The sequence below is a fragment of the Neodiprion virginianus genome, chromosome 2 (assembly GCF_021901495.1).
Source record: "Neodiprion virginianus isolate iyNeoVirg1 chromosome 2, iyNeoVirg1.1, whole genome shotgun sequence".
Lineage (NCBI taxonomy): Eukaryota > Metazoa > Arthropoda > Insecta > Hymenoptera > Diprionidae > Neodiprion > Neodiprion virginianus.
This window is the reverse complement of record NC_060878.1, coordinates 31,723,429-31,738,168: the sequence shown is the minus strand read 5'-3', so window position 1 is coordinate 31,738,168 and position 14,740 is coordinate 31,723,429. Positions and strand designations below refer to the sequence as shown.

General features: G+C 42.9%; 1 protein-coding gene across 7 annotated transcripts in view; it reads left to right on the top strand.

Moving 5' to 3' along the window:
• Nucleotides 1-14,740, top strand: part of LOC124298676 (tensin-1) — a 99,340-nt gene that overhangs the window by 40,822 nt on the left and 43,778 nt on the right. For 5 of the 7 annotated variants that reach the window (XM_046750998.1, XM_046751001.1, XM_046750999.1 and 2 more), the window contains one exon: nucleotides 12,015-12,197. In XM_046750998.1, the coding sequence (XP_046606954.1) occupies nucleotides 12,015-12,197 (183 nt within the window). Of the gene's footprint in view, nucleotides 1-9,053; nucleotides 9,806-10,123; nucleotides 11,482-12,014; nucleotides 12,198-14,740 lie in introns of those variants that run through there. The other 2 variants (XM_046751002.1, XM_046751003.1) reach the window with 2 other exon arrangements.

The window sequence follows — 14,740 nt, the reverse complement described above, 5'->3', positions numbered from 1 at the left end:
TCTCATACTAAATCATCGTTACGTTCTCACGATCGTTCTCAATCTTATCTTCTTTGACTTAACGCTAAAGATATCCAACAACGAATATTGCCGAGCCGTATCGAGATTTGGAATTCGACAATTCGTGAGTTCAGTTCTTTCAAATTTTTCGAAAGTTATTTTTCCGTTAGGGTCTGTCTAAACGGATCAAGACCTTACTTGAAAAATCTTCGTCACAGATCAGTCAGTGACGATATGTCCATAGAAACATCGCAAAAATATCCATATAACCAGATTTATGATTGAAGAAGATTCCAGATCGCCGATCGCAGTTTTAGTTTTGGCAACATGAATTTTTTTGCCGATTAAATTCCAAGCTTTATAAGCGATCCGAACTCCCTGTCCGATATTGTTGCGGTAGTTTGAAAAATTTACTGACTATTTACTTGCTCAATAACTATTGTCATAATTTCACTTACATGTTTTTTTTCAAACGCGCGAGTTTCTGCCCCAGATGAGGTTTGTGTACAAGGGGTACCGATAAGAACCCTTTACCCGATTAGATAACACGTAGCATTATATGCGTGGCAGGTGTATATCGTGACAGTGCAGATAGATATATGCCTAATATATATAGACGTAGACGTGCCGACACACATTGATGTCATTCCCGTACCTCGACGTCGCCGTCCTAGTTCAGGTAAAACTAGATGTAATAGTCACGAGGCCTAGTTATCTGCAAAAAATATATCCCCACCTCGTAATTCTTCCTCTATTAATACTTCTTCCCCGCTGTACAGACATACGAATCGATTCGGTACCGATCTTTATCATCCGCACGAGATACGAGAGGGTATAAGAAAAAAAAAGGAAATGTCGGATCGAAAAATTGAGGAAAATAAAATTGGAATACATAATCAATCGAAGCTGTAACTTCCGGCGGTAAATATTGTTTCGCGCTGGTGGAAAGGTGGTAGAAACGCAAAACGAAGAAAGAAACTCAGTAAGTGAATAAACAGGTGAAATATGAAAAAATGATCGGTATCGAAGAACGGTCATGACGCGTTTTCTAGGCGTAATATAAACGGCGGCATAAATTCTCGGACAGTATATAATTGCGAGAAATAAATTCCCGATGCAAATGAAGCGAAAATCAAATTCTCGCTCGCCTGCGCATCAAGATAACGAGCGACGATCCGGTCGCCTCTTCGTGTTCGCAGTCCGCACGATCCGGGTTCTCTTCTTCTGTGCGGGTGAACGAGATGGAGACGGACTTACGGCCGGATAGCCGGGGGAAAGGAAACAGAAGGAGAGAAAGGGAGGGAGTGGGAGAGGGAGAGGGAGAGGGAGAGGGACAGGTTTGGCGAGGAGGAGAGATCACGAATTAAAAAGTCGTCAAGGTGAGGAGCGTTATTATTTTTGCCTCGAGGAAATATAATGTCGGTCGAAAAAGAGACGCCCGAGGAATTGCAGGTCCTTCTGGGAACGGATTTTATTGCCGGGCATAGCGACCCCCGATATTTCGCACAATTTTATACACGCGATTAGGCATTTCTACCGGTGTGCAGACCCGTACTGTCGTATAACCAGAAGAATCTTCTCCGATGACGCAATGAGCGGGCCTCACTTTCGTGCCGTTTGACTCGATGGGTTTTACTCCGATATGTTACGAGAACCAAACCGACTCGGCAACTTAGAACTGAATGCTAATTTCGTTACATAAACTGCGAATGCTATCGTGTTACAGCCATATGCATGCACACTCGTACAGCTCGTGCCTTCGCTCGCCTATCGCTTCTATTTCACATTTTTATTCAACCAGCTCGACGATGACGTCACGCCTACAACCGTGTTCCAGCTCGCGTTCTTTTGGCCTCTCTTCTTTCAGTGCCTTGGAAAATTTATTTTCATGCTATTATTTTGGGAGTGGAATTTTTTTAGAAATTCCAAACAGCGGTGAGGCTTGTATCAAACACAAAATAAAATTTACTTATCCAAACGGAATACCCATACGTATCATCCGAGGAATCCGGCATGTTGGCATTCACGGGTTTATCGTCACTGGGATATTATAACGACGGTTGCGTATCATTTTTCGCACGCAAATTCTCCAGCCGTTCGCTGGTCGCAGGATTCGCGCAACCTTCTGATTCGATCACGGTCAGGTATAACTGTAGGGTTCAAGTTCAATCAAGATCAATCGCGAATAAATCGTATGTGCAAATCGGTCGCAATGCTCGCAACAATCCGCCACGTGCGTCAAACGCAATTGCGTAACGATCGAAAAACGCCTCGTATTTTTTTAACACAGACTAGTTGACATCGGTAGATAAGAAATCAGGGGTTCGTAAAAGTTTCGCAAATTTTGTCACATTTCAAATTCTGTTTTCTGCCCTCATTGTTAGTCGAGGACGAAAATGAGTAAATTAACGTGTCTACTCGAGGGATTTAACGTTCGTATTCATCGGTAGTTCGAGTAATAAATTCGACGGACGCGATACTCGAACGTCGTAGAAACGAGCTGGTGAAGAATGAAATGAATGTTTGAAGAAAAAATGAGACGACAAATGGTGAAAGGGAAGTGTGAGAAGATCATGATTTACAGACGCCGGCCGAGACAAGGTTCCGACTCGAGGGCGGGATGCGTTTGTGAGCACAGATTCATAGGTGGAGTGCAAACGTGTATACGAGGTGGTACAACTCGCAGGTACGAAGGAACCCCGCGATGTCGTCAAAAGGATACGTCCTGTGTGTTTGACGAAAAGAACAGCCGCGCTTGCCAAAGTCAAATAAAGGCGCGGTCCGCATTGCCTCTTACGTACAGCTCGAAAGCACATGCATCGCAAGGTTCGTACGAGAAAAGTACGAACGTGAGCCCTGCGCTCCTATACGGCGTGTGAACTTGGCTTAAGAATAAACAGGCACTCGTAAGCGTGCACACAACGGCAGAAAGTCTGTGCAGGTATTTGCTTACGCATATATGCGCATATTTATTCTCCTCAACGCAGAGACGAAGAGGGAGAGACGCTCTAATCGTCCCACTTGTGTTTGTCCCTCGACACTTACGTGCATTTGGATCGTCAAAAATGAGCGGCGTGCCTCGGGAGGCTCTGACATAATTGTTATTGTTATTGCTATTAATATTAATACCAATGTTATTCTATACAAGCATACGTGCCTAGGCATTACATTAAATGCTACAGCGGGAAGGGAGAGAGAGAGAGAGAGAAATTGAAAGCCCACTAAATTGTTCTGCTGGTATAGCTGATTGGTCACGTACTCCCTTATTGGTCCTTTGCTAATACAACGTGTTGCTTCAATGAAACACACACTCGGTCTTGCCCGTTGGCCTCGGGCGATTTGGCTTCTAAATATTTTTTCCATTCAATCACCACCTAGTTGTAATAAGTACTTGATCCAAGAGGATTAAGCCTGCGGCGAATGTAAAACTAGATTTGATTATTCTTATTGAATTAATTTTCGACTTGGAACAATTTTCTTCAGAAATATATTTACGGCATTTGTCAATCGATTGAGATGTAAATAATAGACAATAATATCGAACACGTCTCATTCGACTTTCGAGAGCTTGAACTCTCACTGTCTATGCACCAGCGAATCCCACATCGGACGGCACGTAATTCCGTAATGTATGAACGTACGTAATTAACGAATATTGCGGGATGTGCGGGGACCGTGAAGATCGTAAGGTTGTGTATAAGTATTAAAAATACCGATTCTACGAGGAAGCGGCCATTAGGTTAGTAGAGATGTACAGTTGTAGCGAAACGACTATCTATCGAACCGTTTCATTACTAATGCCATCGTTATTTTCCACCTCGAAGTCGAGTATCATCATCCGCGTGCGCGCATATTTTTTACCTGCAAAAGCGTCACGGAGAAGTAGAAGTGAGAGAGGAAGAAGAGGAAGAAGAAGAAGAAGAAAAGGAAAAAGACGAAGGAAAGGAAGAGGAAGGTGGAGGCTGCAGACGATCGCGTCGCGTCGTGGGCGTTACGGGCAAAATTCCACTCGATCTCTGTGCAGTGACTCATGATACACCAGACCTCTGCGACCTTTTGGTATACGTACATCTACAATATCACTGCTTTGATATTTCCTAGAGCACCACTTTGGAACCGATCGTACGATGGCCCATCACTCGTTTTGGATGCAAAACCGCGATAGTGCAGGCGTTAGAAAAAAAAAGCAACTGTTACACTATCGTTCCCAATCAACACACCGTAATCACTCCTTGACGCACTGTATATTTCTCTGTTACGGATAAGCAATGAAAAGCTTGAGAAAAGTGCAGGTAATGAACGACGAAACATGTTCGACAGTTGCTTTCCAACTCGAGGTACGAAGGGATTCGCGTTCCAAGAGGCCAGGTGCACTTATTCGAGCGTATAGAACGTGACTCTTCTCGGGTGGTGCAGGGTGTGTGTTGTTGGCTGTAAAATCAGCCGCGCCATTTACCCATACGAGACTCTCTATGGTATCAAGTGTCGTTTGAAAAACAGCCGCTGAACGCCCTCCCTCGAGTATATCGAGGTATGTTACTACAGTTATGGTTGTAAAGCACGTTGCCCAGGGGAATACACACGTGCAAGCACACTCGCCTAGACTCACTTAGACCCGCGAAAAGCGCACCGTAAGCTGGACATTCGCCAACATCCACCATCCCTTTCTCTCTCTCTTCTCCATCTTTCCGTCTCTTTCGAGACACGATGAACACCCTTACCCCTGAGACCATCTCTCCGTTTCAGTTTGGTCATTATTTAACGTCATCGAAATACCCCGACGCAATTTCCCAGCTGTCAATTATAAGCGTGGAAAGACTTATCGTCACGTCAGTAAGACAAAACGGAAGTGTATCCGTATCTTTGTGCGGTTCACGTTCGATTTAAACTGAACAAGAAATTTGTGTACCTACGGTAAAAATTCACTTCCTTCTGGAAATTTTTAAAGAAATAATTTTTAATAACATTCCCGGATTCTTCGTGAAATTTCGAGAGATAACTCGATACGAGATCATTTATCTCGAACTATGTCCAACGATTCAAAGAGACAGACCGTTTCGCAGGACGAGTAAAATACTAGACGCGAAACCGTTCTGCTTTTGAAAAATGACCCTGTTGTCGCGGCTGCTGCACAGCTGAAAAGCAAAGAAAAGTTTTGGTCGAGTTATATGGAAAGAGGAAGAGAAAGAGCTGCATAATGGAGTAAGTTGACACCTCGACTCGGTCAGAAGTCTTCCGCCAGTGAGCGTTCACGACGACAACTCTTGTACTGTACGTAAGTACGGGTTGACGAAACTTTTGATGAAAGATAAAATCGAGTCCCCGTGTTCCGTAGCTGTAATGCGGTTGGTGCGTACAACGGACGTACGTCACAGTGAATATAGCAGACACGTCGTCGGTACCGTGGAAGGGCCGCAAGTTGTGCTGTACTGTAATAAAAATGACTTCGAGCTTGAGAAATAGTTGCGTAAAACGAGGGAAAAAAATTGTAAAAACTGGTTACCGGAGCCGTACGCACGTCTGCATGTCACGGAAGAACCAGACTAGACTTAACCCGCATGGTAGAATTATATACCTGCATTATACGTACTAGTAAGCGCGTGCACGAAACGGGAAACTATTCCAGGGCCGGCTATCGTTTCCGGAAGTAAGAATCCTGCATCGCGGTTTACCTTAACCCGAGATGTCGTCCAGTCTGGCGGTTTCTCGCTGACTGCGGTGCATCGGGTGTAAAGCTACGCGACATCTTTTGTAGCGCCATCGGGTGGCTTGGAATTCTTCTTCAAATTCGATCCCCGAAGTCGTCTCGTCGTTACGCCGCTTATAATCTGCTCCATGGACCCCGAAGGAAGACTAAAAAGATATCATTACTGCACGTGCAGCAGCCCGGCTCGACTTCGAGGAAGAAGGTGAGGAGTCGTCTCGATAACTTAATGGGTCGGCTTATGCTGCATTAGCGGAGAGCAGGGTTCGTTTATTAATTATCAATCTTTTGTTTGATTTCTGATCGCCAACCGCATTCCTCGGTTCGATTGAGACGCTACATCGCGGGCCCGCTTTTTCTTTTACTCAGAGACGGCTTCTTTCATATTCGGAGATGATAAATTAATTGGGGGCTTGTTATTACGATGCTACGTGCTTGGCAAAATGGAAGGAAATTTATATTCGAAATAAAATAAAAAACGGACAGCTAAAATTATCTGTACTTTGAATATATTCTTGGAAGAAGAAAACTCCATCCGGTCTGATGTTCGTCCGTTATTTAGACGATACGACAAATAACGATAAAGGACGAATGAATGAATGAATGAATGAATGAATATTCCACGTATCCAACGGGAGAGACCTTATCTTTTTCGTAGTATACTACGGGATGTTTACGTATTTACTTTTCCGTGTGGCGTCGATTGATAAGGGGACAAACGTCAATACCGCACTGTACGAAGATAATATTCGCGGATTTCCTGTCCCAAAAGACGACGAATGAAAGATTACATAATTTCATCGCGTAATTGAAATTTTCCCGGATCGATACGCTGTGAATTATTCTAATTAATGATCTATAAACGGGGTTGGCAAGAATTAGATGGGAAAAGGTTACGGTACCAGGTTGTCGGAAAGTGTTAAGGGTAATTGCAACGATGACTTGTTCTAAAGTTCATGTTCGTAGCTCACTGCTATCGCCGTTATACACGTATATTAATACTTGTAAGCGTAGAGGGAGTAAATGGCGAGCCTGTAATTCGTGTTTTATTTCGTGTATGGGATATAACTTCCATCTATGCGAGTTAACCTTTGGCAATACAACCGCATACGTATCTATACACAACTTACATATAATAGGAGGTTGTTTGACAAGACGGGGCAAATGAGGCTGGCTCAGTGCCACATCGGATAGCCCATCGGGCATAGACGAAAGGCCTTTAATCAAACTCAGAAATAACCAACGTAATTGTCTTTGGCTACGACCTTCCGGCAGTTTCGTTGTCTGCCTTTTCTTTCTGTTTTTTTTTTTTTACTTTTTCTCATCGTTGTCTCTTCTGACCTTCGATTTTTGGTCACCCTATTATCAGGATTTTTCCACTTCTTGTCCACAAGTTTTAAAGCAAAGACACACGCTTTACACTCATTGGCTAGTGGATACGCACCGACGAGTCGTAAACTCGCGGTTAATGCCTGTTACGACTCTGCTGCAACCGTGCGTTCTTTCTTTTTTTTTTCCTATCTCTTTTCTTCGATAGATAATAACGCTAGTATCTACGGTTAGTGTGTCAAGATGCATGCGTGAGCACACACTTGTACGTAGGTATGTAGATATGTACGTATTATATATCCATCGATGCACTTCGAGACGCGCGTTTCATAACTGGGTCGACGGAATGTCGGATTGTTAGACACGCCCATGCATACTGTACACGATTCGTGTTCCGTTCGGTACTCCACAATTTTTATCATACCGTTCAATGAATAGTGACCTGATTAAAAATGAAAAAGAAAAGACGCGTCTCTTCCTCTCGAAAATCATATGAAGAATTGAACAAGTAGATTTCCTAATCAGTTTGTCGAGAAAAAATTCGTTTTTTTTTTATCGCCAGAAGTAAGTGCGTAATCGTCCTTTCGCCCAACGCGATAAATAATTGGTCTTGAGTAATTTTTCTTTCAGCAATTAAAACGAATTATACCTTGGCACTTACAAGACCAGGTATAAGGTGAAACTTACACGATTATTATTACTCGCGCATGAATATTACGGGTGTGTTTACTAATTAGAGATACTGCTAATTGTGGCGGGTATAATGAGATTGTAAAGAATCTCGCTGGGCTCGGATGTCACTGCAAAGGTCGGTGCAGGCAGGTATGGGTGATTTTCGATTTCACTTTTCAAATTCAAAACCGCGACGCCTGCAGTAGCTGGGTGCTAGGCCGCTGGCTTCTTGCGTTATACACGACCCAAGGTCTCCTAGCTCTTCGCTCGACCGAATAGCACGGCGTACCAGCTACTGCAAACTTTCTTATCGCGACAAATAATCATCTCTTCGCTCGTTACGAGCATACAAAACGCCAGAGCTAAGTCCAGTCCAGCCTTATTCTCACCACTTTTAAAAGTCACACATGCTACTCTTTTATTTCCGATTCTAGGACCATTTTAATAATCTTGAAACATCGGCTTTTCATCGTTTCGATTGTGATCATTTTTTTCAAATTCCACGCCTGCCTCGACAGTATAGTTAAGAGAGAATTAACAGAAGAACAGTAATTTGAATTTCGATTCTGGCAGTTTATCGATGGTCAGCAATTTTTACGACTTCCACGAACAAGCAATCGATATTTGATGAAATTATTCGTACTGCAAACGGAGAATAATGAATGACCGAGTGGCGAATCGACTCAACTCTGTCATGAGCTGAAATTTTTGTGCTACACTAGGTACGTAATACGTACATTGTCGAATATTGAATAGACTGACGATTCACTTGGCAACTAATTGTCAAGCATCATCTCATACTCCAATTTCTCTACAGGTACAAACGATTCAACCGACACGCTGTCTCAGATTCTAGCAATCGCAATGCAAATTTTCCTCCAACGTTTTCAATCAAGAAAATGATTAGTCTGATCTCCCAGATAGCCGACAAATTTTTAGCGTCGGTTAGTAAAGTCAACAAATTTCTTGGTGGGCCCGAATCGAATTTCATTGCGCATACGGCATTTCCTTCAGAAGCAGCGATTCTGGAATCCGGATCCGAGGAGACCGCCAAAAAACAAACCTCCGACGTCGAAGCGCGCAGGTTGCAGGTCATGTACCTGCCTTACTCGCCGAGCTGCAGAGACGAAATTAGTCGCGCAACGAGCGCGGCTTACGATTAGCTTCGGTTGACACTAAGTTCCCCGGTTTCCCGGTTGCCCGTCGGGGCCCGGTCGGAACGCAGATCCACCTACGAACGTGTGCGTGCAGCGTGCGCTCTCGACTTACTCTCGACTTACTCTCGACTTACTCTCGGCTCTGGAGAACGCCGCTGCTACTTGGTCCCCCAGTAGTCCTCTATGCACGGAGCTCGATCAGTCGCGTAGCGAGCGCACTGTCATTTGATCGGTCCGCGGCGTGGAAGCACGTAGACGACAGTCGGCGGTGCGCGTACCTCGAAAATTCGTTCTTAATCGCCGCGCGATTCCACGGCTGATCATCGACGAATGCACGCCGTCTGCATGGCCGCGTCGATGTCGCTGCGGACGTCGAAATCACGGGGGAAACCGGTTTTATCCTATGACCCATTTGCGGGGGCGGACGTCCGATCGGAATGACCGGTACCGGCCTTTTGTCCGATCCTACTCGCCTCGATCCCACCAGCTTCGTATTCGACGCTCGTAAATCGCCCCGTTTCGCGAACCATTCCCATTTTCGCTTCGGTCCTTTTTTTCGATCCTTAATTTTCACGTCGTTAATGGATTTTCGCTGGTACGCGGGTATTTTATATCGTCCGGATACCTTCTTTACGCCAGTTTTGTCTAAACGTGGTTACGGCTGGGTTGTCAAGTATACAAATCGTGTCGGGATGAACGGGTGAATCCGCGCGGAGGCGTTGCGTAATATTCATGAGTGCAACCGCGTCACAGTGAAGACGGTACAAAGGTTGGGAGACGGAAGAGAGAGAGAGCGAGAGTGAGAGAGAGAAAGAGAGACATGAAATTCAAGCTTCTTCGTTACGATGTGAAATTTATACGATAAAAGTGTAAAGAAAAACCGTTCGCGATTAGATACGGGGAAATTCCGGCTCGACTCTTTCATCCGGATGTTTATTTATAAGTATTAAAAGTTGAAGACGATTTCTTTTAAAAAAAATTTTAAAAATCCGTATTTACGCAGTTGCTTCTTTTTCCTGAATATCAAACATTCCTTGATCCGTTCGATAAATACGTCGCTGCTGCTGGTGCTGCGTACGAAGTTGGGAGCAGATTTAATCGGGATATTTTACATTCGTGTTTGTGCCAATCTTTTTTATTTCTTATTTTTTTTTTTTTTTTTGTTATCACACCTTCTGCGTATTGTGCTGCAATTGAATATATATATATATACCAGTGAACGATTCTTCTGGAATATAATTTCTCTATTTTCACCATTCAGCAGTTGGAGTTTCAATTGTTGTGGGCGAGTGAGAAATAGAACTGGGTCACGCTCAATCGTTTATTGATTTATATACCCACGTGCATCGATATGTTCAAGGATTTATGTGCACAGGCTTTTACTTTCATTACAATCTAGAAGTCTGTAAATTAGGACCTTCGTTTAAAAGCTAACACTTTTAATTCTTTCGCATACAATTTCATGGTGAAAAATTAATCATTCGTCTATCCGATTTGTTTCCTCTGGGGTGAAAAATGAGTGAAAGTAATGAGCAGAAATCCAGGCTTTGGAGATGATATTTCCGAAAAATCTTGTATTCAATATGCATCTTGTAAATTTGAGGATAACATAATGTGATATAACGAACTTTAGATCACAGAAAAAAAATGTTTCAAAGATCAAATCGATTCTATAACGAAACGATAAATTTCCTTTACGATAACCTCGTGGATATTTTCTGCAACACTTCACCGCATGGATACGATAAAGTAATTATAGAATGATAATTCGCGACCGATTCCAACCTAGCCTCCAGCTAACGCCTGACAACCTCTGCAGCTTCGCGATCATAATTCCCGGACCGATAATCGTGCGACAGTGATTTAAACTCTGCATCATAGAAATTGTGCGCGTGTACGGCAGGGTGGAAAGTCAGTGCATAGACCATAAAATGCGTGGGTGTGCCAGAAGAACCAGTTACGATGGATCGAGGAGGAGTCCTGGAAGCGCAATAATAAGCTAAAAATAAAGGGCGAGTCGAGTCGAGCGTTAGCAAACTGTGAATCTGCAGGGAAATAAAAAATAGAGGGAGATCAGATTATAGGGGGAGGAGAGAAGGAGGGAAAAACGAGGCATCGTGTCGGCAAGGCTATCTGAATATCCGAATGAATAATGAATGAACCCGTGAATATAGCCGCGTATATAACGTAGGGAAATATCGGGCGCCACTGCAGAAGACATCGAGGGCCGACCTTCGTTCGAGCGCCACTAGGTCCTATTAATAGTCGGTTAAAAAGCCGGTAGTCCTGAAGAACGAAGACAACAACAAGTGAGACAGAAAAAGATCACAAGTGCACAAGTTTCACGTGCCGGCGTCGCGACGCCGACGAGTTGAACGACGGTTTATCCTCTCCTAAGACAATTCTATTTTCCCCTCATTCCAGCACGGGCTTTTGTCTTCCTAAGGATTCTTACTCCACAATTATCCAAGCGGACGTTTAATGCTCGTTGTTCGACACGCGTCTGTAGTTAAATTCTTACACGGGCGAGGTATATTTTAACACCGAAATAGAACCCGAGACAATGCAAACATGAGATACAAGTCCCGCGGCAAAGGACACGACGATATTTTCGACGAGGTAATTAATCAGTATACCCTCGATCAATTTTTTACGCTTCTGGCTCTTTGATACGAGCTGTACGTAATACAGAAAACATTATACAGAATTTTATATCACCGATGTAAAGGCAATATTGTGCTGCGGCAATTTTCGAAGCACGTTCAAGACGAACTTTTAATCTGTTTAAATTCTTCGACGCCTCTCTTACGAGTCCCGATCGATGTTTTTTTTCTAAATTTTTACAAGTTACTTGAATAATACAAATACGGATGAATTTTTATCCACACAACAATTGTTGTAACATCAACTGCCCGAGATTACGATATTAAAGTATAAAAATTGGATGTATATAATAATTCCGGCGTGCACGTATCAAGATGACAGATAAAGACGCGGAGATAAGAGGCAAAGAGCGAACCTGTGTATGCGAATGGATTTATCGGACAGGTTAATCTCGGCAGCTCGATTTTATTCACTTGCTCTTGTTTTTTTTTTTTTTTTTTTTATAACGATCCGGTTTTCCTCATACTTAATTTCATCTTCGTTTTCAGGGAGCGAGGTTCAGGGATACTGCGCAACAGATTCACAAACAGTGGCAGGCTGATCCTGCCCGAGCTTTTCCCACCGTCGGTAGTCCAGGATCGGATGCACCCACTACAGGCATTAATTCCGCCGAAGGTTCGACCGCTACACCCACGCCGAGTCCGAGCCCGACAAATGGCCAGCAGAATTCGGTGAGAGTACTTTTCCTTTTTCTCTTACCTTACTTCTCGGTCATCTTATTTCCCACTCGCGAACCCCGAATACTTAAAGTTACACCTACATTTCTTGCCCAACTTGACTGCCGCTGCAGGAAGTAAACGTAGAATTTACGCGTTTAGCTTCTTTCACATCGATATTCATTCCCTTGTCGCACTCGAAATCATACAGTCTGTGTACTCAAATTCGAGACGTAGTGTAACTTGCGTTATTATAATCACAAACTGTACGTATGATACGAGTTGTGCACGCAAGTCATTCAACGTACAGTTACACCTGTGGCGAAAAGTTCAATTCATTCGATACGAAATATTGCGGGTAGAGGTAATGAAAGAAACACGAGATAAGAAACGATTGTAATTAAGATATGTGCAACTCGATACACGTATACATGTATATAACGTTGCGAGTAAAAAGTCTAATTACACTACGCCTCTCGTCCGTACGCGGAGACTCTTTTCAAACTTGGCCGTCTCTCGTACGTAAAATATAATTTAAACTGGGTTGTAAAAGAGGTGAAAATAAATTGAAAACAAAAAACAAACTAAAAACGACGCAATGTACTCGTTAAAACTAAACCGTAAAATTAATTATCTTCATTGATAATTTGCCGCTTACTGAATAATATATGTATAATATACATGCGTGGCTGGTGTATAATACCGTATGCTTATTATTGTACATACTCACATGTATATACGTATCTCGTGCCGTTACACGTCGTTCCACAGGCAAACTTCAAATATTGCACAGCAGCTGTGGATAATGAAGGTTTTTTTTTTAATTTTTTTATTATTATTATCAAAATTCAAATTGACACGCTATAAATTATCTCAGCCTGGAGGACGGAATCGTAATATTCTAGATGAAGAGAAAAAATTAAATCAATGAAGTTAATTAATCTATAGGTACATGATTCTACGATAACGTTCCTCCTGAAGTGACACTCGATTATCGAAGATAAAGGAAAGAAAATGTTTGATTTTCTCGTATAAAAATTTGTCGACTTGTATATGGGTTTTTGATTTATTATTGGAAAGAGGAAGTTTTTACGGGTGGTCTTACGGACGGCGCGAGTTCATAGGCTCACCGAATTTAGCCATGTTTTTTACACCCATGAAAATAAACACCGTTTCTATTTTATGTTAGCTTCTTTTTTTCTTCTCTCTCTTGTACATCCTTTTTTGACAACCCCAACCCTTTACCCGCCCCGCCTGCCAGCATCTCGTTTATAAGACTGCACGCGTACACATATATGTATATACAGGATACATGTATGTACGGGTTGTAGAGCGGCGAGAGATTTCTTTCGGCCCAGACTGTATATCCTCCTCTCCCCCTTATCCTGGCCGAGGAGAGTTTTTATGGACGTCCGCGTCGTAAACATGTTAATCCAGAAATCTCGTCTTCCTTACACAGTCCTGCGCGTCCTGCGGGGGCCTCACTTAAACGCTTGGTATCCTGTACGTGCTCATATGCCGAAATTGGTTGCGGGATGTTCCAGAACCAGACTCATTGCTCAATTGAATTAATTAAAAACGAAGAACCGGCGACGTTTTCCTGGAATTGGGATAGTTTTGCTGGAAAATTTTGCTTGCGATTTTCGAAAAATGACGGTTTCTCATCATATTACGTTCGCTGAGAATCCCGAAATTACTACGTCTTGAAAAATTTTAAATTCCGCGAATGTCGAGGAGATTCTTTACTTCCGCTGTATACCTATGAGGTAATTTTTGTTTGCTAGATTAGAAGAAAATAAGTAAAAATGTGCCTAGTAGCCAGAAAAATAAAAATAAATTATTCAAATCGCTTTGGCCAGAGGCGAGTCTGACGCTAGGCCAGAATGCCACACACGTACGAATATCTCAAGTAGCCATTTACCCGTTCAGCATCACGAGTGGCGGGTCGCTCGCTGAGCTCTTTGCCTTTCCCCTGACAAACAAGCGGTCTCAAAAGTGCGTAAACAATTCGTAAAGACGTACCGTGTGTAATGTTTTTCTTTACTTTCATTCATATCTTGAAAATTCTTCAATCTTCTTGTTGCTTTTATTCTCTTATACCCTAATGCCTAATCTACTACAGTTCTCAAGTTTATCTCATATTCATATAAATAAACACAAGTCACTCTTTACCACCTAGAAGAGGATGGTTCGCATGGATGGCATTACAGAGTTTGACGAAATACGATTTTAGGTAATGAGTTTAATTTTTTTTTTTTATTGAAATCAAAATTCGAACAATTTCTTAAAGACAATTAATATTAAATCGCATGTTTCTATATCAAAGCAACCGTGAAGCGTTTCGGCTTCCGGATGTCCGCCGCCGAGAAATTCCTTCTTCGCCACTTAAGAAAGGCCTCGAGCCGGGGTGGAGCACGTGCCACTAACATCTGGCACCAGCTCGCTCTTCCGGAGGAGTTGCAGGTCCTTCTGTTCCGTCGTAAGTGCATCCATAACCAGCTACCGATAGTCCGCTGTAAAAGACAGACGAAAGAAAAATGAAAGAGCTTCGCCTTCTT